This window comes from Globicephala melas, chromosome 10 (assembly GCF_963455315.2).
Source record: "Globicephala melas chromosome 10, mGloMel1.2, whole genome shotgun sequence".
Taxonomy (NCBI): domain Eukaryota; kingdom Metazoa; phylum Chordata; class Mammalia; order Artiodactyla; family Delphinidae; genus Globicephala; species Globicephala melas.
In genome coordinates this window covers 30455908-30483610 of record NC_083323.1, presented here as the reverse complement: position 1 = coordinate 30483610, position 27703 = coordinate 30455908, and the positions used below count along the sequence as shown (strand labels likewise).

General features: G+C 37.0%; 1 protein-coding gene across 5 annotated transcripts in view; it reads right to left on the bottom strand.

Moving 5' to 3' along the window:
• Positions 1-27703, bottom strand: part of POC1B (POC1 centriolar protein B) — a 140763-nt gene that overhangs the window by 18793 nt on the left and 94267 nt on the right. For 4 of the 5 annotated variants that reach the window (XM_060305625.2, XM_030856417.3, XM_030856416.3 and 1 more), the window contains one exon: positions 20859-20939. The exons of the other annotated variant lie outside the window; for it this stretch is intronic. In XM_060305625.2, coding sequence (XP_060161608.1) covers positions 20859-20939 — 81 coding nt within the window. The remainder of the gene's footprint in view (positions 1-20858; positions 20940-27703) is intronic. 5 annotated transcript variants of the gene reach the window in all.

The following is a 27703-nucleotide window of genomic DNA, read 5'->3' as shown; positions in this document are numbered from 1 at the left end:
ATTGGACCATAATCTAGGATAATCTCCCCATCTCAAGATCCTTAACTTAATCACATTTGCAAAGCCCCTCTGCTGTGTAAAGAAACATATTCACAGATTCTGGGGATGAGAACTTGGACATCTTTACGGACCACTGCTCTGCCTAACACAAGAAATGATTACACAAAAGAGACCCTGTTGGGCTTCCCTGGTGGCGCAGTGGTTGAGAGTCCGCCTGCCGATGCAGGGGACACGGGTTCGTGCCCTGGTCCGGGAAGATCCCACATGCCGCGGAGCGGCTGGGCCCGTGAGTGAGCCATGGCCGCTGAGCCTGCGCGTCCGGAGCCTGTGCTCCACAACGGGAAAGGCCACAACAGTGAGAGGCCCGCGTACCGCAAAAGAAAAAAAAAAAAAAAAAAAAAAAAAGAGACCCTGTTGACATGGGGTTATATTCCAGTGAATAAATATATAGATATGTGATGTAATGTCAGGTAGTAACAATGGTTATGAAGAAAAATAAAGCTGGGCAACGTGTTACATTATGATTTAGCTCCACTGATGATGCATTTTTAAATTGGGGGCATGTTAAGTTTGAGATGCCTATGAGCCCTCCAAGGGGAAGAATCATGAATACAATTGGAAATGTATGATTCTAGATTTCTGTGGAGAGGTTGGGGCTGAAGATATAAATTTGGGAGTTATCGGAATATATATACATATATTTACCAGTTTTTATAAAGGATACAAATGAACAGCCAGGTGAAGAGGTACATAAGGCAAGGTCTGGAAGGGTACCAATTGCGGAAGCTTCTGTTCCCTTGGAGTTGGGGTATTCGGCATATAACTATTTACAGCCATGGCTCTATGATCAAACAAGAGGGAGAAGCCAAACAAGAGAACAGCTGCAAAGACTTTAGAAGGCAGGAAGAGAAGGAGCAGGAAAGGTGACTAACGACCCATGAGGTAGGAGGGGTACTGGACCCGAAGGTAGGTAAGGAAAAAGTTTCAAGGGGAAGGGAGTGATCACTAAGATCAAGTCCTATAGAAAGGCTAATTCGGATGAATACTGGGACCTTGACATGAGTGGAATGGTGGGGACAAAAGCTTAACTGAAGTGGATTCAGAAGAGTAGAAAGTGAAGAAATGAAGACTGAATATATGCCTTTCTTTTGAGGAGTTTTGCTATAAAGGGGAGCAAAGCAATGAGACAGGACTTGGAAATGGATGAGGGGTCAAATGAAGTTTTCCTTTTTAAAGATGGGAAATACATTACAAACGTGGGCTGATGGAAAAGATCGAACAGAAAGAGAGCACTGATGTCACAGGACGGTGAGGAGATAACTACTTGGTAAATGGATTGCTAGGCAGTACTGAGTGCCCCTGGAGCTTTGTATAAATAAATTTAAAGGGAGATCAGTCAGCATGGCAGTCTAGTCGAATTCAGTTGCTTGGGTGTAGGTAGAGAGTCGGCAGAAAAAAATAGATTTAACCAGGCTGACGTTTTTTGGGGTGAGTACAATGGAGAGAGAAAGGGGCAAGCGTATGGCTACGATGATGGACTATAGAATCTAACCCCATAAAGGCGAGACACACAGACACAGAAGGTGGGCAGTGAAAAGGCAGAGGCTCAGTGGACTGGAGGTCCTTCTGGGGTTGATGAATTATCAAAACTGAAGGACTAGAGGAAGTGGTGGCCAGTGCGTGGGAGGTTTTACACTGAGTTTACCGTTAACACAAAGGATTTAGACAGTCACTGAGTTCATCTGACCAAGAGAGGATGGCTGTCTTTCAGAAGTGACTCAGAGTGTTGCTCTGTCTTTGGTTCTTTCCTTGAGATCAAAAGCCAGTGTTAACCAAGAAGTGGATGGATTAATCAGAAAAACAGAATGAAGAGCTATGGAGTCACCCATGTGGGGCTGTCACAGGACCACAACACAGGCAAGATTCGTTCCCAATTTCTAAAACTCTTAAGAAGAAAAGGCTGTTAATCCTGAAGAAGAAAACCACATCTCTTCTATGTTATATCTGCACAGTGTATTGTATATCCTTGTAGGAACATACCCACCTGATCCAGTCTCATTGATTTAAAAATACTTCTAGGATAAAATCAGAGAATGTCATGTGAAATTTGTGTCTCCCAGACTAAAGTCGCTGAGCGGAGAAAGCCTTCTGTTTATCCCTTGGGAAAAATCATACATCTTTTTCTCAAAGAGAGAAAAAGAGGCTTTGGGGATAAGGTTTTACTGAGGGCTTTGATTTTTCTTCTTCAAACCAAATTGGACGTTTCATGTTTGTCGGAAGACTTGAAAACCCCCCCCGCCCCAATGCAACTATCAACTAGGAAATCTGAGTGATTAATTCAGTGCCCTTGAAAATGACAGCCGAGGCCATAAATCTATCTTTGTCTTTAATCTTTACTGTCATCTCCAGAGAAGCTTATTAATTTTGAAGCCATGAATAGGTAGGATACAGCTAGGACAAATAAAATCTGTACAAAAATTTCCTTTCATGTTTCACTATTTACATGATTAGGCAAACAAACTATGCATCCCTTAAAGGAATATTTGTCTTGTAATGCCTTATGCTGAGTCTAGAACTGTGCACTGCACCAGATAAATTTTAATTAATGATAAAGTACTTACCAGAATTATCTGGGGGAGGTGGAGGGAGACAGCAGGTAGTCAGTGAACTAGAATTAGTACTCTCTCTTCTGAGTTAATATAAAACTAAAAATTCTAATCCCAGTATTCTAGACAAGTAGAATACCAATAAAACTTTCTATAAATTCCAAGGAGAAAACAAGTAGTCATTACATCTTTTGTGAATCCTGCTGTTATACCCCAAAGGCCTACAGAATAAGGGATTCATTCTTATTATCTCTTCCATATAGAATCAACAAGAATATTTTATGCAAGTTGCTGAAATGACAAGGGCAGAAATCAACCATTATTTATAGCGATACCTTACTGTGTTCAAAAAAGGTGTGTGCACGTGTGAATCTAAATTCTGAGGCAGGTAATAACTTATATTGTACAATGATGTACTTTTTTAAAAGATATTTTACATTCAAGTAAGGATTACATCTTGGAGAAAACTGAAGTTTGACTTGGAAAACCACATTTGGTTTAGTTTCACCCACATCATGTCTCCAAAAAGCCATCTGTTCACCTTTCAGAAAGCTGCCCCTTCTTTGCATGCAGAACAGCAATCAAGTGAAATGAATACAGGCGTGAATAAGCAATGCAACCTCACTGCAACACTAACATTTCTGAATGAATCTGTAATCCCTCTTTTTATCTCATAATAACTGATTTTTTAAGTTCCAATTTTGCTTTCAAAAATTCGTTGAAAATAAAACTACTAAGTGAAGTAAGTCAGAAAGAGAAAAATATCACATGGTATCATTTATATGTGGAATCTAAAATATGACACAAATGAACCTATCTATGAAACAGAAACGGACTCACAGACATAGAGAACATACTTTGGGTTACCAAAAGGGTGGGGGAGGAATGGATTGGGAATTTGGGATTAGCAGATATAAACTATTATATGTAGAATGGATAAACCACAAGGTCCTATGGTATAGCAAGGCAACTATATTCAATACCCTGTGATAAACCATAATGGAAAAGAACATGAAAAAGAATGTATATATATGTATAACTGAATCACTTTGCTGTATGGCAGAAATTAACACATTGTAAATCAACTACAATAAAGTAAAAATTTTTTAAAATTCAATGAAGAGATATAAGAATAATAAAGCAACCCTCTCCCCTACCTTAAGAAACAAAGTATACCCTTTTATGACCTATCTCCCTACCTTTCCCTCTTAAAGGATACCACCATCTTGAATATTGTGTCTATCATCCCAATCTATGTCCCTTTACTTTTATCACATAGGTAGACATCCCTCAACAGCAGTATTGCTTTTGTGTGTATTCGAGCTTCACATAAAATAGTATTAGATCTCTTTAGTATTTTCTGTTAACCAACATTGTTGGATTTGTCTATGGTGTTGCAGGTAGGTCTACTTCACTTATTTTCCCTGCCGAATAGTATTCCATTGATTGGGTATTCCACAATTTATGTGTCCTTTGTACTGTTAACTAGCATTGAATTCCACAGTAAGCATTCTTATAAATGTCTCCTGTACACAGGTAGGTGAGTTCCTCTAACGTGTCATAGTTCAGTTATAGTTTTACCAGATACTTTCCCAAATGGTAGAATCAACTTACTCTTCCATGAGCAGAAGAAAATCCCCCTTTTTCTACAAAGTCAAAAATATTTGATTGTCAGGCATTTTAAATTTTAACAAAATTATGGGCAGGAAATGGTATCCCATGGTTGTAATTTCATTGTTTGTTTCCTTGATTATTGGTAACTTGAGCATATTTTATGTGTATATTGATCATTCTTCTGCAAATTACCTATTTAAGTCCTCTGTCCACTTTTTAGTTGGTCTGCTTTTTTCTAATTTATATTTAAGAGTTCCTTCTATAGAGAGAAATACAAATCAAAACAACAATGAGGTACCACCTCACGCCAATTAGAATGGCCATCATTTAAAAGTCTACAAATAACAAATGCTGGAGAGCATGTGGAGAAAAGGAAACCCTGTTACACTGTTGCTGGGAATGTAAGTTGGTGTAACCACTGTAGAAAACAGTATGAAGGTTCCTCAGAAAACTAAAAATAGAACTACATATGATCCAGCAATCCCACTCCTGGGCATATATCCAGACAAAACTATAATTCAAAAAGACACATACATCCCTATGTTCTTAACAGCACTACTCACAACAGCCAAGACATGGAAGCAACCTATATGTCCTTCGACAGATGAATGGATATATAAGATGTGGTACATATATACAGTGGAATACTACTAATCCATAAAAAAGAATGCCATGTGCGGCAACATGGATACAACCAGAGATTATCATACTAAGTAAAGTAAGTCAGAAAGAGAAATACCATATGATATCACATATATGTGGAATCTAAAATATGACACAAATGAACCTATCTATGAAACAGAAACAGAATCAGGGATATAGAAAATAGACTGGTGGTTGCCAAGGGGAGAGGGAGGTGGGGGAGGGATGGAGTAGGAACTTGAGATTAGCAGATGCAAACTGTTATATAGAGAATGGATAAGCAACAAGGTCCTACTGTAGAGCACAGAGAACTATATTCAATGTCCTGTGATAAACCATAATGGAAAGAATGTGTGTGTGTGTATATATATATATATATGTATAACTGAATCACTTTGCTATATGGCAGAAATTAACACAACATTGTAATTCAACTATACTTCAATAAAAATTTTAAAAAGTTGCTTATATATTATGGATACCAATACTTTGTTTATATCCACATCCCCTACTCTGTGGATTGTGTTCACTTTTATGGGATTTTTTACAGAAGTTTTTTGTTTTAAATGTAGTCAAATTTATTAAACTTTTTCTTTTATGATTTGTACATTTTATATTTTGCTTAAGCAATCCTTGCCTACCCAGAATACATAAATATATTCTTCTGTTTTCCTTTAGAAGTTCTGAAGTATGGGGTTTCACACTTAAGCCTTTAACCCATCTGGTATTGATTTCATTTGTGGTTAAAAGTAAGAATATAATTTTTTATTTTTCATATAGCTAGCTGTCCCAGCAACATTTATTGAACAGTTGACTTAGTGACAAACCCATCTTCATGGGTCTACAAAATCAGGCCTTTCATAGACCAACCATCTGCACTTGTGTGGGTCTGCTTATGTGCTCTCCATTGTGGACTCTTTGTCTCTCTAACAATATCACACTTAGAGCTTAAAGAGTCCCCAACCTTCAAATTTCTTCAAAATTGTCCTATTTTGGGACCTTTGCTCTTCCATGTATGCCATAAAATCAACTTTTTAGGTTTCATGAAAAATCTTAATAGGATGTTTATTGGAATTGCCTTGAATTTGTAGATTTATTCAGGGAGAACTAACGTCTTTATGACACTGAGCCTCCCTAACTACAAACATAATATTCCAAAACACGTGGAACATTTAATAAATTTCAACTTATCCTCTCGTGGAAGCCACTCTAATATTTTCTGTATCTTTTCAATTTTAGTATACGTGCTGCAAAAGCAAATACACCACCACCATTTTAGTATCATGATAATGTACATGGAGAGCCGACCAAACCAACAAGCCAAATGTTGTCCTCAAATAACTATCCTCATTATTTTTATGAAACACAAAATTATCAGAGTCAGGATTATTTAGAATAAATTTATGAAAAATTATTTCCTGGGCTTGCTGACTCTCTTAAGGTAAATAATGCCATTCTTTGACCTTTTTTACAGGCCTATTTTCTGTTCCTCAAAACTCTTCAAGTGCCAAGTTCAGGAGAAGTGAGCTGTGTGTTAAAAGCCATGAGATAATTTTTTTTTTTTAATTGCACATACACAGTAACTCATGCTTTGCTCACTTCAATAAGACTAGCTTCTTTACTGTGTTTTAATACTATGAAGAGGCAATTTTAAGGCAGGAATTTATCCAATCATTTAACAAAGCTACATCCAGAAAACATCTTTTAGAGGGCAAATATTATATTTATTTATGTTCTATTCACCATCTAGCATAATGTGAACATTCTAGTACGATTAATGATAAAACTGTGATTATAACAGTATGTATATTCACAGCTGGGTATTGAGAACCACTCTTCTATTTATTGTTCATTATATCATTCAGAAGACAGAGAGTGAAAGCTTTCTATGAGATCGCAGTATACACTTTATGTATATGCACTTTATGTAAGTTTGCTTCAATTTGCATTTGCAAAATAATGAAGTCTTTCCTCATCCTCCCCAAATAGATGCAATTTGCCTGTTCTAGATCTCTAGAAAAATTCAATTTTGTTTCTTAAAGGTAATTATCAATTTTCCCTGCATTTCTGCTGTTTGTGATACTGTATAATTATCCATGCTATCATATAATATGGCGCTATATTAATGGGGCATCAAGTCACACGGACTTGGGTTTAATCTTGTCTCTTCTGTGTACTGACTGTATGACCTTGGACAAATTACTTGGCTTCTCTAAGTGTTAGTTTCCTCACCTGTAAAATGAAGAAAATAACCCTGGGCTACATTATAAGGTTGCTGTGAGAATGCAGGTAAAGAGTTTAATCTATAGTTTGTGATCAATTACCTATCATTATCAATATTATCAAATTGTGTCCTCCCCCCAACTCCACTAAAATCTAAATTGCACTTTTCTAGAAGGCAGAAGCCATAGCTCACCTTCTTTCGGATAGCTGACAATATGGTGAGTGCCTCCTATGTGTAAGGCATACATAAACTAATTAATAAAATTTGTTGAATTAAAGATATTTTTCTATCCATTATATTCAAATTATAAAAAAATTCTTCTGTCTGGTTTCTCAAATAAGTTAACAGGCTACTTAAGGGCAGGTGGAAGTTCAAAAAATAAATGAACAAGCCATACTAAATAAAGTAGTAAATGGATAAGCATATGCTGAATATACATTTAAAATGAAAATCACTGTTCAGCAAATCCAAAACAAAATATTAAGACATTTTCAGATATAGTTAAAAAAGAAAAAAGTTTCCATTTTCAGGCAGCTGCCTGAGAAATGTACATAATACTTTTTTAAAACACTTAGTAAACAAAGATACAACATCTTTTTAAAAATTCTGGTCCCATCATTTAATGCGTGAAAAATGATTTCCTAATAATAATACAGGAAGCCAATCTAACATCAAGCATTTAAATCTATGAATCTCATCTGAAATATTTAACCCCTTGATAAATATTATATAACTGGACATAGTTGAAAAATTATGGCATAAAATCTTCAGGACAAAGAGCTTATGAGTAGAAAATCAGTAACAAATACTTCATTATAAATAAGAGGCCATGATAACAATATTACTGTTTGATAGACATACTATATTTTTCTTTCCTACAGTTTTGTATATAGAAAGGTATGGGTGTTTTGCTCCTTTCTAATTTTGCTGGTGGAAGAAACTCAGAAACCAAAGGATAACAACAATGACCGATAACTAACAAAGACCTACTGTATAGCACAGAGAACTATACTCAATATTATTTTAATAACCTGTAAGGGAAAAGAATCTGAAAAAAAAGTATATATATATATATATATATAAATATATATATATAACGGAAACTAACACATTATAAATCAACTATACTTCAATTAAAAAATTAATTTTAAAATGACTGTCTTTATAAAGAAAGATTTTCCTTTCTTTTTTTTTAAATCAATTATCATGGGGAAAATGGTCCAGGAGAATTAATGTTCAAATGCTACCATAAAGTTCAAAAATATTTTTCACAGATGTCATGAGTCAAAGAGAATATGAACTATATTCTATAACTTTATTAAAAGTGTGGTTAAGAATCATGAAAATTTATCTACACTAAACACACACCCAGAGGAGTAAGCAGGAAGTTCTTAAAAAAGGAAGCCGTGACACCACTAATGCACGTCTGCTGCTTACAGCCATTAAATGCAACCAGTTTTATCTGCTTTATATTTCAGTCACAGTATTCACCAAATAACCAGCATTATTCAAGCAAACAGTCTTCTAATTACCACTCCTGATGAATGAGATGAGATTACTGGTGATCATCTATTTGTCATAATCATTACCGTATTTAGTATGAAGCTGCAGTTCAGGGATCACCCTGTGGGACCTCACGGCTTGATCAATCAATTAAAGATTCCCAGATCTATACTTCTGCCTGGATGCTCCATACCCAAGACCGGTCTCTGTCCTATCTTGGTAAACAGTGCCATTATCTACTCAGAAGCTTCAAATTTGGGAGCTATTCTAGAGTCTTCCCTCTCCTATGTCTAATCAGTAAACAGAACTTAACTCTTTCTCTTCAAGATCTCACAGCTCAGTCTCCTCTTCTTCATTTCCCCCTATGTTACTGCTCAAGATCAAGCACCCCCCCCCCCGTATCTAGATTATGACTGCACTTGCCTCCTAATTTTCATGCCTCCCAGCCTCACCTCCCTCTAACCCCTCCTTTATCACATCTCTAGAGTAACTGTCCTAAAACTCAAATTTGCTCTTGTCATGGTTCCCCGAATTCACCATCTCCTCTTAAGCCTTGTCACCTATACAAATGCTGAACTCTGTCCGTGTTCTGCATAATGGTAGGCAAATTCTTAAAGAAACAGCTCAAGTTTCAACCATTTCCAGGAAGTTATCTCTGATTAAGTTTTCTGTCCCCCACCCAAATTTTCTAGCACTCACACACATGCTCATGTGTACACACACACACACACACACACACACATACACACTCCTTATTTAACCACTCCACTGATGTACTACTCCCATAGCAACTTAGGCATTTATCACTATTATTGGACTCTTTCATCTGTGCATTCTCATTCCTTGGTATATAATAGACGCACAGCAAATGTATTCAATAAAAGAAAGAATAATCTATTCTAGCTGTCTCTTTGCTCACCCTGCCCCCTCCACTCACTGTTCAACTCACTTCATACTGGCTCGCACCTGTATTAGTCCATTGAAAAAGCTCTCCAAAAGGTAACCAAAAATTTCTGCTAAATTGATTATTATAAAAATCCTTCTCTTGGCTTTCAGCAATGTCGACACTCCCATCTTCTTTAAACACTCCTCTCTTGGCTGTCCTGATACCACATTCTCCTGCCTATCCCTGGGCTCCAGCCCTCTTCTCAGTCACTAGAGCATACCAAGGTCCCTGCAAGCCAGTCTTTGCATACACAGTTCCCTCTGCCTAGAACACTCCACTACTCCTAATCTTCTCACATCCACTCTTACTGAAGCTTTAGATCAGCACTTCTCAAACTTTAATGAACACATAAATCACCTGGGGATCTTATTAAAATGCAGAGTCTGATGCAGTAGGTCTGGGGTGGGACCCAAGACTCTGCATTTCTAAGAAGCTCCCAGGTGATGCTCAAACAAACCATGGACCACATTTTGAATAGCACGGTTTTATATCTCAGCTTAAAACAACTTTTTCAGGGAAACTTTCTCTGATTTCGCCTCACCTATACTCCTGACTTAGTCAAATGCCCACAATTCATACTGTCACTGTACTATGTAACTTTCCATGATAGCTTTTGCTTATCATTATAACCCACATTCATCCTCCTCCCTCTCAACCCCCTACTCCTATCTAGTGCCTGGCATGTTCATTTTTGAGAAATGAATGAACAATGTCTATTGAGTCAGCCCCTAACTTAGGCTGAGTCACTTCCCTTCGTGATGCTGCACACCAAAGGTTCACTGCCCTGAGCTCAGCTCCTGCAGAAATACAGCTCATCTGTGGTTAGTACTCTGAAAGATTTTCTATTCCTGCCAAGATTTACTCATTTGGGGTCTGCAGAGCTATGGCAGGAGAGTAATTAATTCCATATGTACTCGTTTTGCTACTCTAACAAGCTGGTTGGCCACAGTCTCCACATACAGTCTACTAGTACTCCAGATTTTCTTGTGCCAGGTATATAAGCAGCAGAGGAAAAAAAGCAAATCCTAGTTAATGTGGTCAGATCCACATCTCCCACCCTGGTGTGAGGACTGGCACCAGGAAGGGTAGAGGCAGGAGGAAAAGACAAAAACTTTCAGTACATTCTGATTTTTTTCCATTAAAATTTCATTGTTTAGCTTCTCATAAAATTCATTTTTCCTTTATATTTAGGAAAATAAGTTTGACTAAAAATACTGTAGGAAAAATTATATAAGTTAATGGCTGGATACAACAGCTAGAACATTTGCATGAAATAAGTTGTGATGGGGAATATACTGGAAGAGCTTAATTGCATAAAACATGACAAGTAGAAGCAATGCCACTGTTGCCAAGAGAACTGCCTGGAAAAAGTGCCAAAGTAAAACTAAAAATAAACAAATAAAACATAATTTGAGATAAACCCCAGGAATGTCATTTCGCTTGACTAATAAATACATAAAAATAATCATAGCACATAGTAACAGAAATAACAAGATCCTAATGCTTGATTAAAATATTAATCATATAATACCTTAGGGAAAACTATTGCTCTCTAAATAGAAAGTTTCAAATACATTTCAGGGAAGAGATAATTTATTTTTAAATAGAATTTATTTTTTCTCAATTCTGTGTCATAAACGTATCAGTTTACTCAATTTAAAAAATGGTGATATTTTAAAAAACATATTATTTGTTTAAAATTTTTCATGTCATTTAATTGTATATTAGAAAGAGGCTGTTTTCCCTGAGTTGGGAGGAAGAGGGTGTGACTCTCTGATAGATTAGTGCCCAAAATGTAAAAAAGCCATAGTTTTATGGCATTTATAATTCACAGAACATATATAAACGATTTCTTGAAAAAGAACAAAGTTTTTAAATAGTGTTAACAGCTTGAATTTTTTTCAGTAATTTTACTGTGTACTGAATTTTACAGAAAGTACACAGAATTTTCTAAAAGTACAAATCTGGGAGAGTGCATTTCTTAGTCAAATTCTTCAAAATTTCAACTGATTTTCCAAAGCACACAACTGTCTTCACTTTATCTTAAAATAATGCATTTCCAGTTCTGTTTAAAACAAGTAATTATTTATCAACAAATAATTAAAATTTCATTAGATGATTAATTATTATCCCTAAAATGCATTGTTTCTGAATTTAGAATAACATTTACTCTGGTACTTTGCCTGATGCTAGATGTCATTTAAAATGAATTTAGTTTACACAATATCAAGCTTAGAGAATGGACAAAATGGGACACAGATTCTTTCTACTGAACCTGTAGCTTCAAACAGAAGAACTTTCCGAGTGAATTACAAAATGTCTTTTAAAGTTTCAGCTATGGGAACAAGGTGTACTATTACTGTAACACTGTAATTATGGATTTGGGCATGCTTTCAAGCGTAGCCCATAAGATTTCCAGCCCAATAAACAGAATATTTACCAAGAAAACATAGCTCTGCTTAAAAATAAAAGTCAATGGAAAATAGGATTCACTTCATAAAATTCACACTGTAGCCAAATCTGATGGAAACTGACTATCACCTATTCCACAAAGGAAATAATATCTGCACACACCAGAATGAATAGCAGTAACATCACCAAAGAAAACTTAGGCACACACAATTCTTGCCACAAAGAATACTCTTTCTTAAAAAAAAAAAAAAAAAAAAAAGAACAAACAAAAAAATGAAAATAATTGATTGGGTGAGGTTGGGGACCTGGGAAGAGCAGTAAAAGAAAAGTAACTACAAAGCGTACCAAGGAGGTAAAGCCCATGCTCAATTCTTGTCAACTGGCATAGTGATGTTCTTTATAGCAATTCTTCTACTGACCCAGAATCAAATTCAGAATCATACACATGCATTTAGCTGTTGTTAAACATGGCATGGCTATATAATATTCCATCACTTGATGTACTATAGTTTTATTTAACTAATACTCTCTTCAAGGATATTTGACTTGTGTCCATTTGTTGTTATAAGTAATGCTGAAATAAACATCCTTGGATACAAGTCTTTTTCTGTACTTCTATTTCTCTAGGATGGTTTAGGATCTTTAGGATGATCATTCAGGATCCAGCAGGAAAACAGAAACCACAACAGTTATTTTAGCAGAGAGAATTTAATATAGGGAACTGGTTAAAAAGGTTTGGAAGTCTGCAAAGGCTAAAAGGGATCACAGAGGTGAGAAGAAATAGTAAATGCATGAAGCAACTAACTCTAGGGCTGAAGGAACAAAGGAAAGAAGTTGGTTTGTTAGAAACTTAGAGGCCCCTCACTGAGTTGAGATGGTTTGTTCATAGGAGGGAAGAGGAATGTTCATTAAAAAGACATTCTGAAAGGAAGAGGAAATGCCTGACATTCCTTTCCTCCATCTCCCCTTCAACTTAAAACAAACAACATGTAACTCTTATGTGCTTCAGTAAAATAATCCAAACAAATACATGAAAAGTAAAGGCATTTTGCCACCATAAATGCTGAAACCCACCAAAATTCTGTAGTGATCTGGAAAGCAGTTTAAAAAGAACATATGATATAAAAACTGGGCTTTACAGTGGCCATCATTATCTCAAGTAAAGGAAAAAGAAAATACGTAGGAATTAGGGGAAAAAAATTATACCAGAACATTCTTCAGTTGTAAAAGTCATTCCAAGTCAGTCTCAATGTTTAAATTATAGGGGTTGGTGGATCGGCTGGTTTGAAGCAGCAGAGTTTTCTGTGTGCTCAAGGATGTACGATTGTGCACACAGTATATCTTCTACTGACGCCTGACTGTTTCAGAAAGTAAAAGCAAGGAGACTGAAAGACATAGATGGAACTCGGCAAGAACCAGCACTGGGCATCAGCAGCCAGTTCACTCAGAGTACGAGGGTTTTAATCCCTCTGAAGTCCTAATATAGTTTACATAACCTGACTTCATAAAGCACAAAGAACTGACTGAAAAATTCATTTCAGCAGACTTGCTGACTACTTCCACCGAACAATTAGCTGTCAGGTGGCTAAGTAAAGGAGCAAAGCCAACTAGCTTCACTGTATAAGCAGCACCAAATTACTCAAAACCAGATGGGTGTAATGTACAGAACAGCTGAAAGGGAAGCTCGCTATCTTCCAGGCAACTCTGACAGACCTGCCAACGGCATTTAGCTCCATAGTAAACCATCCTCCAGGTCAGCAGGAAGCTCATTATGGGCTGACAGTCCAGGAGACAAGCACTTTGCAGAATGCTCCCCTAGTAATTTCCTGTGTGAAAAGCTCACTGCTGTTCCTGCATTCCTCAGGGTGCATTTCTTCTCATCTCCGAGGATGTTGCTCTTCCACAGGAAGAGGAAGGAACCAGTTGTTACTGGGTGTGTGGGCTGAGGCTGTCGGGCATTTTCTGCACGCCTCAGTTTCAACTGTGGGAACTGGGGATGTGGCTTAGATTCCCAGGCCTGTGACAGTCCAGATGACTGCAGCAGTTTAGAAATACAGTAGCTCAGGAAGTTGGAAGGCAGAAATAATACCTGGAACATCAAAACCTCCAGTTCCCAGAAATGTGCTAATTTTCTAAAGGAAATTAAAAAACGTATTTACTCTGTTGGGCTCCCAAATAGCATGTTTTATAAAATCCTTTTGTAGAGTTCTCTCTCTCTTTACATTTCATAAAGAAAAGTTTAAGTCCTAAATCACTTTTGTCAACAGGTTATAAAGACCAGTTTCACTGCATAAATTTTTAACTAGGACTATGCTTAAAAATTTACTTAGTATAAAATTTTTGGTAAAAGGAAACACTCATTAATGTAAGCTTTCTTTCTCGGTGACCTTGAAACTTAAAGGGAATGAGGCTCAAATTAGTTAAGTCGTTAAGGATAGTTAAATCAAACATTTGGGACTTATGATTATTATGATTTTTATCAAAAAGTATATTTTATTTGGAGGAAAAAATAAACCCTCTGACCCACACTATTACTCTCTTTTTACAATTGTACTATCTTAGTAAATCAACTTTAAAAAAAAAAAAAGCCACATTGCTTTAACAGACTAAAAGTTTTAGTTGCTTTTTTTTTCCCTATAATCCCCAAAACACATTTTGTTTTAAAGGTCAGCTATCACATTCACAACTGTTGGTAGTTCTTATAACATATAGGTCATGATGTACTTCTAAAGCAAGGATGCAACGAATTTGGAAATCGTCTCTTCCTCTCTAACGTTTTCTCTATCTCTAAAATAACTTGTATCTGAAAAAACCATAAATGTGTTTTCTATTCTAAAGGGTGAGAGATTTGTGGAAGTGTATTTCTTCTTATTTACTTGTTAGTTTTATCATGTACATCTTATTTTTAAAATGCTTTATCTCTTTCAAATTCAAAGGGTAATGTTTTAAAATTATTTCTCAGCCCTGATAAGAATTCATCTTTTACTCCTACTAAGCATCTTAACTTTTTGAGACACTGGATTAAAAAAAAAAAAAAAAAAGAATCACTGTATCTCACTTGACATATTCACTATCATTTGAAATTAAGACTAAATAAGGATAAAAAAATATGAGGATAAAAAATGAGGATAATAAAATGAGGATAAACTGTGGAAAGCACCTCTGTGTACAGTCCATAGGCGGATTTTACAAATGCCTGTGTTCATTTTCTTTCAAACACTTCGAGTGGGAGCAGAAGAAAAGTCCCGAGGGCCACTGAACTGATGTCTAAAGATACCATGAACACGTCTGTTTCCTAAAGCTTAGCAAGCAACAACGTTACAAACATATCTAGTTTCAGAAATCATATGCCCCGAATTTACAAATCAAATGCTACCTTATAAACTGTTGCAAAGTTCACTTAAAAAAGAATTTCACCTACCTCCAAATTTAGAAGCTGTTTATAGGTAAATGCAGGAATGTTAGCATACAGAAAAGCAGTGTAAGCAGGAGGTTTGCACAATATGATTTTTATTGATTTTCCTGGAAAGGTAAATGAGGTATCTGGGGACGATGCATCACATATTGCCATTTTACACTTTCAAGTTACAAATTTTAGTTTTGAACATTTAGGTTTCATACACTGTGTTCTTTCAAGTAAGTCTTTCCAAATCTTTGCTTACATAAGCAGTTAGGAACTGGAATAGCTCTGAACTGGTTACGCAATGTTGTCTAGTAACCAGGACGAACTGTTGCCACAACAACCATGGAGATATCCTCTCTGCAGCTGTAAGTTTACTCTTTGTATGTCCTTTTATTTTATCAATATATCAATATTTTTCAGAGAGCATATATCATATGACAATCTCCATGAAAGTGGATAACTTTTTTCTTCCTAAAAATAGGTTGATGCGACAGCCTTTCCAAAAGGGAAACCAATAAACATCGCTGAAAAATGCAAACCTAAAGGACACCTAGGAAGGACGACTATGTTTTACCACTGTGGTTCTCAAAGTCACAGAAACAGCACAGCCTCCCTTGCTTTGATTCAGCTGATCACCTTCCTAATCCCAGAAAAGAAGATAGGAAAATCACAAATCTTTTTTTCTCTCAGCAACCCCTCTGGCCAAATGATGCTGAGCCAGGAGATAAGCTGGGCCACCCTGAGATTACTCAGGGCTGCGCTTTACTATCCCTGGGGAAAGGAGACGGAATCCCACAGCGGATATCCAGTCCATTGGCTCCACCTTCAAAATACATCCAGAATCAGATCGCTTAACACCACCTCCTCTGTTACGGCCCTGGATCAAACCACTTCTGCCTTCTGTCTGATGATTTCATTAGCTTCCGAACTGGTCTCTTTGCTCCCCTCCACCATCACCCCCAGCTGATTCTCAACACAGTAGTCAGAGTGACCCTGTTAAAACACTCATGAGATTATGCCCCTTTCTCTGCAGGAAACCCTCCAGTGGCGGCTCCTCACTCCCAATCTGGCCTTCCAGCACTGCTCCCATGGCCTGGAGTACCTTCCCAGATAGTCATCTAACTTGTTCACGTCATTCCTTCAGTTCCTTCCACAAATGTCACCTTTCACATGACTCTTGTCCTGGCCATACTATCTAAATGCACCCTTCTTCCTACCTAACTTCGGTGCTATTTACACCTTTGCATTGTTTCCGTCTACTATACTATATGGTCTACTTTTTTTAAATCTGTGAATTGCTTGTCTCCTCCTCTAGAATATACAATGTAGGCTTCTCTGGGGCAGGTATATTTTGTTACTCAAGAAGTACTGACTGAGAGCTAAAAATGTGTGTGAGTAGGTATGCTCCCAGCATCCTACCACATCTGCTATCCACTGAGTTAGGCAACGCAGAGACTCCAGATTAGACGGCTGCACTTTTATTACCATGGTACGTATTGTATTTTCAATTACTTCTAAGGCATCTACTTATACCTTGCTTTCCCCACCTGGAATGTCTCTATCAAAATCCTACCCATCTTCGGTCAGGTCAAGAACTGGTCAAATGTTTTCTGCTAGAGAAGTCTTCTAGTTTCCTCTAGCCCATTCATGACCTTTTCTGAATCCTTCTGTTAACAACCTTTCCTTTGACAATCATATACCCTTAGCATCTAGTATCTTGAAACTGCCACTTACTTCTTACACTGTTATTTCTCTCTGGCTTGGCTGTAAGTTTCTTGAGGTGAGGCGGCCAGCTTGACATCCTGTCTTCAGTATATCATATGATGCCTCCATGCAGTGTGGCTTTAAATATTTGACTGATGGAGCAAGAAAAGACTGTAGACCTTGATTTTCTTCTATGATATAACTTCAGATTCTCAGTTTATTGTAAATAATTAATTTAACCTGAAAACTGTCCCTAAATTCTAAAGAAAGGCATAAATACTACATTCATACTCTACACAGTTGCCAGAGTAAAGACAAGGACACTCTGAGTTCTCTGAGTCCAGTGTTTTGAGTCAATCAGAGTAATACTAGCAAGATCATCAATTTCATTATGTTCATTTGTTGGACAAATAGTAATAAAATACATCAAAACCTAGGAATATAGTTTACCTAAAAATAACAATTTTAATAATCCTAGAGTATTTTAAATAAGCTCTGTTTAGTTAGTATTTAAAAAAACACCACTTTATATAAGGACACAGAAGAGAAATTACTGTCTTATTTGCCTTTGGGGAGAGAGGAGCTGAGGATATAGCCACACCACATGTGCTAATGCTAAATGCCTTGTACAATTTTGATGACAAAACCTTCATCTATTTCTAATAGAATAAATGAAAACATTAAAAGACTCAATGGGAATCTTGAACTAAATAATCTTTAGAAGATCAGCAAATAGCAAGAGACAACATAATTGGAATAAGATTCAGAAATTTGAGATCAACATTTTTAAACTATGTCTATGTGACAGCCAGTATATCCCTTTACGGAAACTTTTTTTTTTACAACAAAGCTTTAAAAATGCAGATTGGGAACAGCTTATTTTAATCCCGAAATATTGTATCAAATTTCCTGCCTGGCATTAGAGACACAAGTGCAAGCCACAAAGATACCAACTGTTACACTGTATGCCATAATTTCTTCTCTGTTGTAAGAAGGCATCAGAGCATAGATATCAGTACACTTAGATCTAGAAATCATCCTGAATGTAATATTAAATCAAGTCAAAACAGGAACGGAAGCCAACTATTTCTTACACCATAAAAAACCTGCTTTTATCCTAAGAAATTTCACAAACTAAGTTTTAAAGAGTAACCTTTTTACATCTCATCTTGATGAAAATGAATTTCTAAAGAAACTTTCTTCCAGTCTGCAAAAACCAAACAAACAAATCCCCAAAATAAACAGCAACCACAATAACAAAAACCAAAACCATCTGTAAATACTGCTTTTTTTTCTTTTTTTCTTCCAATACTTCTCTGTGTCTTTTCATTATAATTACATGCAAAGTTCACACCACAATAGTGCTTCATGCCAGAATAGAAACAAATCTCCTTTACATTTATGTTTGATTTGTTGTGCAGAAGCAAAAGAAAAGCAGCCGATACAGAGGAGATGACAGATTAAGAATTACCACTAGATTAATGGAAAGGCAAACAATTACAGTGATTGCACTTTAGTTTTCTAACCACTTATCTATCAATGAGCTAAAAGAAAGACACATACATTGAAAATTTAAAGGAAAGCTCTTTAAAGATACTCTTTATAAAAATCTAAATGCTTCATGAATATCTGTCTTCAGAAAATGTGTCAGTAAAATAAATAAAATCAGGAGTCCTTATGTCTTGCCAGGAGGCAAGCAGCTATCTTCCAGATTGTAAAAAAATCTAAGGGGGACATCATGAGCCTAATTCGAAACCAACTTATAGCAAACAAGTTTTTGTCTTGTTTGTTTTATTTTTATGTAGCATCAAGCACACAACTCAAAGTAACAGTGGAGTCTTCCTTTTAATGCTTATGTGTGGGGCTGAACCATGGGAAATCACTGATATGTATTAGATCGTTTTTGCCTACAAAATGGCAATATCATATAATTCAGCCTAATAGTATCCCTTATGTGGGTAATAACTGTACTCTTCAGTCTTATTATTCTGCTTTGTAACACAACTGCAAACGTGTCACATGTTTATTATTAAAAATTGTCTTCCCTGTAGAGAACAGACTTGTGGTTGCCAAGGGGGAGGGGGGGAATGGACTGAGAGTTTGGGGTTAGCAGATGCAAACTATTACATATAGAATGGATACACAACAAGGTCCTACTATATAGCACAGGGAACTATATTCAATATCCTGAGATAAACCATAGTGGAAAAGAATATGAAAAAGAATTATATATATGTATAACTGAATTACTTTGCTGTACAGCAGACATTAACACAACATTGTAAATCAAATATACTTCAATTAAAAAAACAAAAAAAGAATTGTCTTTTTGAAATCCCGCGTACCCTGTATTCCCGAGTTAGGGTTCTATAACATGGACACTTGACTTTGGCACTTCTGCATTACCATCCAGGGACAGACACCCTGCTATCGCTTGCTAGGTGGCACTTATGCCCACCTCCATAGCACACTACTGAGAACACATGGATTCCTCAGGTCATGAGGTTTTGCAAATTTCAAAGGGTAATGGCAGGGAGAGTGAGTCTCAAAGCTCTGATCAAAGATTTTTGATGATCTCTGATATCTTCTAGGCCAGAAACACCCAATTTTAGTCTACCAACTACCTCACAAGAAGGCAGCACATCTCAAAAACCACCTACCTTTTGCTCCTCTCACCAGTGGGGCAAAAACCCAACTCACCAGAATTTGTAAATTTCAACAGTGAGACTTTTGAGTAATTCATTGAACATAAGTATTGAGCACCTACTATAAGCTAAGCACTGTGGCAAGAATTTGATGTCTAGTTAATTTTTTTTTTTTTTTTTTTTTGCGGTACGCAGGCCTCTCACGGTTGTGGCCTCTCCCGTTGCGGAGCACTTGCTCCACGGCATGTGGGATCTTCCCGAACTAGGGCTCAAACCCGTGTCCCTTGCTTTGGCAGGCGAATTCTTAACCACTGCACCACCAGGGAAGTCCTCCCATTCGTTCTTATAGATAGTTTTGCCCTGACTAGCAGAATTGATGGCAGAAATAATCTGCTTTGCAAAGATTAAGCAGACTCAAATTGAAATGCTAAAACTCTCAATTTTTAAAGTCTTTGGATACACTTAGTAAATAAATTATATGTATGAAATTTTTAAAAACAAAATTGCAAGTGTTAGAAATACTTCTTAATTTCTGGATTATCCTTCAAGAGAGACGAACAAAGGGAAATGATTGCTTTTCTTACACCTTCTAAGGAGACTAGACGTAAGTTTAGCACCTCTGAAAGGCAATTACCAAAGAAGGAAATCTGTTCTGTCACAGCAAGTGAAATGTCACATGGTGGCACCTTAACGGGAGATGAGACGGTATGGCTTCTACTGAGCTCAAGGTCCTCAAATTGAAGCTTTTCTAGAAATTGGTACTGCTCCCCCTTGTGGTTATTTAGACACATTGTAAATATGACTTTTGTACAAGGTTTTTTCTATGCTAAGGTGTTAGGCTATTTAGCCCATTTTTTATGTTCTCTCCCACACACTTTTTTTTTTTTTTTTTTGTGGTACACGGGCGTCTCACTGTTGTGGCCTCTCCCGTTGCAGAGCAACAGGCTCTGGACGCACAGGCTCAGCGGCCATGGCTCACAGGCCCAGCCGCTCCGTGGCATGTGGGATCTTCCCGGACTGGGGCACAAACCCGTATCCCCTGCATCGGCAGGCAGACTCTCAACCACTGTGCCACCAGGGAAGCCCTCCCACACACTTTTTAAGGAAAATGGATTGTGCCAAACAATTAAATACCATTTAAATGCCAAAGAAAACTTACTGTGGTAGAATCAAAAGAAAGGACGTCCACAACAGGGGGAGTAGAGGTCTGCAAATCGACTACATCAAGCTTTGGATTAATCTGTATATATACATTAAAAAAAGCTAATATTAGATTTTTATACCATAGGAAAGTGGATGCCATTTCTAATAATCTAGAGGGTATTTCCTAATATATTCTAAAATGAAAATATCCATATATTAGCATGGATACAAAAATTTTAAATAAAATATTAGCCTATCAAATCTAACAATATATAAGAAAAGATCATTGTGAGCAAGTTGAATTTATCCCTGGAATAAAAAGTTGCTTTTACATTAGAAAATCAATGGGATTCACCTATTAAGGGATTTTAAAAATAAAATGAAATGACCCACCTCAAAAGATGCAGAAAAAAATCCTAGCCAGTTCAGTAAGACAAGAAAAGGAAATAAAAGCATTATGATGTAAGAATTAGAAGAGAAGAAATAAAAATTGTCATTCATATATAATTATCTATAAAGAAATCCCAAAAGAATCTACTGCTGAATCATTAAAACTAAGAGAGTTTACTAGATCCAAAATTGATATACAAAGTCAATTACCTGTCTGTACTTCAGCACACAGAAAATGTAAATTTTTAAAAATCATAATTTATAATGCCATAGAAATTTTTAAATACATCAGGAAAAAACCCCAAAAATGCATATGACCTTTAAAGAAAAAAAACTCATATAAAGACATTAAAGAAGTCTTTAAAAAACAGGAAGCAACCCGATAAAGAGTTCAGAAGCAAAGCCCTGTATATATGGAAAACAAATACAAAGGAAAAATGGTGCCACAAATCAGTAGAGGAAGGATGACTTGTACCTAAGAAAACGGGCTCACTAAATAGATCCCTGCCTAATACTACATACAAAGATGGACAGCAGATAAATTATAAACCGAAATGGTATGTTAAAACTACAAAGTTAGTAGAAGTAAATGTGTAAGAATATCTTTCTGACTCAGGGTAGAGAAGAATATCTTAAAAGCTGCAAAAGTAAAACCATAAGGCAAAAACTAAATAAATTAAAAAAAAATTGATCCATCTGTTTGCCCCAAAATTAAGGATTTCTGTTTAACAATGGTTACCACAAAGTTAACAATCAGATAATGGAATAGGAGGAGATATTATATCTGAAACTGAAAAAGGACAAATACCTAAAATATATAAGAAAAACCTACAAATCAATGTGAAAAGAAGAGCAATACTAAGGAAAAAATTATAGAAAACCTAACAGTTATCTAGAATATGAAGAGATTTTCAGAAACATTAGTAGTAATTAGAAAAGGGACGATTAAAGCAAAATACTGCTTAACACCTACAAGACTGCAAAAGCTAGAAAGCTCAATGATGCTGACATTGTTTAGAGCAACACTGTAATGGCAAAAACAGAAACAAACCACAGTCTTGCAGAAACTAACACAACATTGTAAATCAACTATATGTCAATAAACAGTAAATTAATTAGAAAAACAAACCACAATCAGAAATCCCCACCTGTTTATCAACAGTAGAATAAATGTATAATCATGGGAATTACTACTGTAGTAAATTCACTGAAATCCTATACAGCTGTGAAAATGAATGAAATACAACTATGTGCAACAACATATGAATGTATGAATTCAGAATCCATGCACATGAATCTCAGGATTTTAATGCTAAATAAAGAAGGAGGCTATAGTAAAATATATGCAGTATGATTCCATTTATATAAAGTTTAAAACTACCCAAAATGAAAAAATATCTCATTACTGATTCAATCATAAATAGTAAAATTTGAAAGAAAAGCAAGGGAATAATTAGAGTGGTGACTACTTCTGAGGGAGATTATTTCAGAATTCAGAAAAACAAAAAGGGAAAGAAACCACATGATCACCATTTATTTACTAAACATTATGAATACAAAGAAGTAAACAAAGGGCAAGAGAGATAGCAGAACTTGGTATCAAATAAATGCTACCAGCAAAAAGCATACTGATGAACCTCAAAGGAGGAACTTGACTGAGCACTTAGTGAGAAAGGCTTTCCGTGGAGGAAACAGAGCTTGTGATGGCTCCTTTAGAAAAGGTTTATAAAACAAAAGCAAAAAGAGAGAGACAGAGATGCGGTTACAAGCCTCCCTGAGCATAGAGGCAGAATGCTGACACGATACTGCTGCACAGGGCAGCGACAAGAGAGGGTGGCAAGGGTCAAATTGTGAGGGGTGAAGGAATTTGGGAAGGCACAGAAAAACTGGAGGCTAAAATGTGCTTTAGAAAGATCAATCTGACAGGAACATGTAGAGTATCAAGAATAAAGTAGGGGTTAACAGTGAGGACAACACTGCAACAGTCAGGGACTGTGGTAAGAGAAGTGGAATTATTGTAACAGCACTTATCAAGTTTGATGGGTACAGCTGTAGTTTTGGAAATATTAATAAGCATTTACATCTATCCAGCCACTTGTGTCAGAAGTAGAGGTGTATACTCCCAATAATCCCCACACTGCAGTAAAGAAGGAATTAGAACCATGTAGGTCTATCTGCTTGGCCCACCAACACCTATGTTTCTTTCTGGCCATTCCACAGAACAGAACGCACAACCTTCTTCCTATCAGCTCCAGAGTCCAGAGTTGAGGCAAAGATAAGAAACTTGAGGCTGACTCGCTTTCCTTTTAATCTTGGGTGAGCTGTCCAGAAAGAGTGCTTGCAGACACGTTATTCTCATTTATCTACTGCCACCTAGTGTAGATATGAAATTGTTTACCAATGAAAAATACAATCTGGTTTTGCCATCTGAAACTGGAATTGCTCAAAAAACCACTAAATCACATGGAAATGGTTAGCATTTCTCATAGAGAAATCCTTGAGCTTCTATGAGCTGGGAAACTTTTGATGTAACAATAGTTCACCGTATTGTACCACAGTTGCTGCCATATACATTAAATGGAGCAGGAAATTCTTACTAAGTAAAAGTTTACAGTCTTCTCTGAAAAGAAAATATGCTGAGGCAGTGACACTTACAGTTGAGTTCTTTGCAAGCTAACCTCCATGAATATTAACAGTACTATCTCTCCATTTTTATTAAAGGAAAGAACGCTTCAATAACTACAGTTGCCTTGAAATGGGGTTGGCTGCCTTATGAAAGGCTGATTTCTCCATCACCAAACAAGGGATTCATGCATGAGGGAGGGTTAGTATACACGACCTCACCAATACCATCCCACTCTGAGGTTCTGGTGTATCCATCACACTGAGGAGTCCATGAGCACAAACCCTGCTCTGACAAATTCTGAAGGGCAAGAAATATGCCCATCTTGTTCACTGTTGCACACTCTAAAGCTAGTACGATGTCCAATATCTGTTAACAGGATGAGATTAACTTTTTATTCTACTGAAGCACTGCATCAAAATAGTTAAAGGTACAGAATGGAACCAGAGTGACTGGGTTGGAATTCTCATGTTGTTACTTACTAGCTTTAAGATTTAATTCACAGACTAGGAACCAAGATGGCAGAGTAGAAGGACGTGCTCTCACTCCCTCTTGTGAGAACACCAGAATCACAACTAGCTGCTGGACAATCATCAACAGAAAGACACTGGAACTCACCAAAAAAGATACCCCATATCCAAAGACAAAGGAGAAGCCACAATGAGACGGTAGGAGGGGTGCAATCACAGTAACATCAAATCCCATAACTGCTGGGTGGGTGACTCACAGATTGGCGAACACTTATACCACAGAAGTCCACCTGCTGGAGTGAAGGTTCTGGGCCCCATGTCAGGCTTCCCAACCTGGGGGTCCGGCAACGGGAGGAGGAATTCCTAGAGAATCAGACTTTGAAGGCTAGTGGGATTTGACTGCAGGACTTCAACAGGACTGCGGGAAACAGACTCCACTCTTGGGGGACACACACAAAGTAGTGTGCACATCAGGACCCAGGGGAAGGAGCAGTGACCCCAGGGGAGACTGAACCAGACCTACCTGCTAGTGTTGGAGGGTCTCCTGAAGAGATGGGGGGTGGCTGTGGCTCACCATGGGGACAAGGACACTGGCAACAGAAGTTCTGGGAAGTACTGCTTAGGGTGAGCCCTCCCAGAATCTGTCATTAGCACCACCAGAGAGCCCAGGTAGGCTCCAGTGTTGTGTTGCCTCAGGCCAAACAACCAACTGGGAGGGAACCCAGCCCCACCCATCAGCAGTCAAGCATATTAAAGTTTTACTGAGCTCTGCCCACCATAGCAACAGCCAGCTCTACCCACCACCACTCCCTCCCATCAGGAAACTTACACAAGCTTCTTAGATAGCCTCATCCACCAGAGGGCAGACAGCAGAAGCAAGAAGAACTACAATCCTGCAGCCTGGGGAAAAAAAACCACATACACAGAAAGACAAGGTGAAAAGGCAGAGGGCTATGTACCAGATGAAGGAACAAGATAAAACCCCAGAAAAACAACTAAATGAAGTGGAGATAGGCAACCTTCCAGAAAAAGAATTCAGAATAATGATAGTGAAGATGATCCAGGACCTCAGGAAAAGAATGGAGGCAAAGATCGAGAAGATGCAAGAAATGTTTAACAAAGACCTAGAAGAATTAAAGAACAAACAAAAAGAGATGAACAATACAATAACTGAAATGAAAATTACACTACAATGAATCAATAGCAGAATAACTGAGGCAGAAGAACAGATGAGTGACCTGGAAGACAGAATGGTGGAATTCACTGATGTGGAACAGAATAAAGAAAAAAGAATGAAAAGAAATGAAGACAGCCTAAGAGACCTCTGGGACAACATTAAACGCAACAACATCGCATTATAGGGGTCACAGAAGGAGAAGAGAGAGAGAAAGGACCTGAGAAAATATTTGAAGAGATTATAATTGAAAACTTCCTTAACATGGGAAAGGAAATAGCCACCCAAGTCCAGGAAGCGCAGAGAGTCCCATACAGGAGAAACACTCCGAGACACACAGTAATCAAACTGGCAAAAATTAAAGACAAAGAAAAATTATTGAAAGCAGTAAGGGAAAAATGACAAATACCATAGAAGGGAACTTCCATAAGGTTAACAGCTGATTTCTCAGCAGAAACTACAAGCCACAGGGGAGTGCCATGATATACTTAAAGTGATGAAAGGGAAGAACCTACAACCAAGGTTACTCTACCCAACAAGGACCTCATTCATATTAGATGCAGAAATCAAAAGCTATACAGAGAAGCAAAAGCTAAGAGAATTCAACACCACCAAACCAGCTCCACAACAAATGCTAAAGGAACTTCTCTAACGGGGAAACACAAGAGAACAAAAGGACCTACAAAAGCAAACCAAAAACAATTAAGAAAATGGTCATAGGAACATACATATCGATAATTACCTTAAACGTGAATGGATTAAATGCTCCAACCAAAAGACACAGGCTTGCCGAATGGATAGAAAAACAAGACCCATCTATGCGCTGTCTACAAGAGACCCACATAAGACCTAGGGACATATACAGACTGAAAGTGAGGGGATGGAAAAAGATATTCCATGCAAATGGAAGTCAAAAGAAAGCTGGAGTAGCAATACTCATATCAGATAAAATAGACTTTAAAATAAAGAATGTTATAAGAGACAAGGAAGGACACTACATAATGATCAAGGGATCAATCCAAGAAGAAGATATAACAATTATAAATATATATGCACTCAACATAGGAGCACCTCAATACATAAGGCAACTGCTAACAGCTATAAAAGAGGAAATCAACAGTAACACAATAATTGTGGGGGACTTTAACACCTCACTTACACCAATGGACAGATCATCCAAAATGAAAATAAATAAGGAAACACAAGCTTTAAATGACACAATAGACCAGATAGATTTAATTGATATTTATAGGACATTCCATCCAAAAACAGCAGATTACACTTTCTTCTCAAGTGCGTACAGAACATTCGCCAGGATAGATCACATCTTGGGTCACAAATCAAGCCTCAGTAGATTTAAGAAAACTGAAATCGTATCAAGCATCTCTTCTGACCACAACGCTATGAGATTAGAAATCAATTATAGGGAAAAAAACGTAAAACACACACACACGGAGGCTAAACAATACATTACTAAATAACCAAGAGATCACCAAAGAAATCAAAGAGAAAATCAAAAAATACCTAGAGACAAATGACAATGAAAACACGATGATCCAAAACCTATGGGATGCAGCAAAGCAGTTCTAAGAGGGAAGTAGCTTTATAGCTATACAAGCCTACCTCAAGAAACAAGAATAATCTCAAATAAACAATCTAACGTTACACCTAAAGGAACTAGAGAAAGAACAAACAAAACCCAAAGTTAGCAGAAGGAAAGAAATCATAAAGATCAGAGCAGAAATAAATGAAATAGAAACAAAGAAAACAATAGCAAAGATCAATAAAACTAAAAGCTGGTTCTTTGAGAAGATAAACAAAATTGATAAACCATTAGCCAGACTCATCAAGAAAAAGAGGGAGAGGACTCACATCAATAAAATTAGAAATGAAAAAGAAGAAGTTACAACAGACACCACAGAAATACAAAGCATCCTAAGAGACTAAGAGACTACTACAAGCAACTCTATGCCAATAAAAGGGACAACCTGGAAGAAATGGACAAATTCCTAGAAAGGTATAACTTTCCAAGACTGAACCAGGAAGAAATAGAAAATATGAACAGAACAATCACAAGTAATGAAATTCAAACTGTGATGAAAAATCTTCAAAGAAACAAAAGTCCAGGACCAGATGGCTTCACAGGTGAATTCTATCAAACATTTAGAGAAGAGCTAACACCTATCCTTCTCAAACTCTTCCAA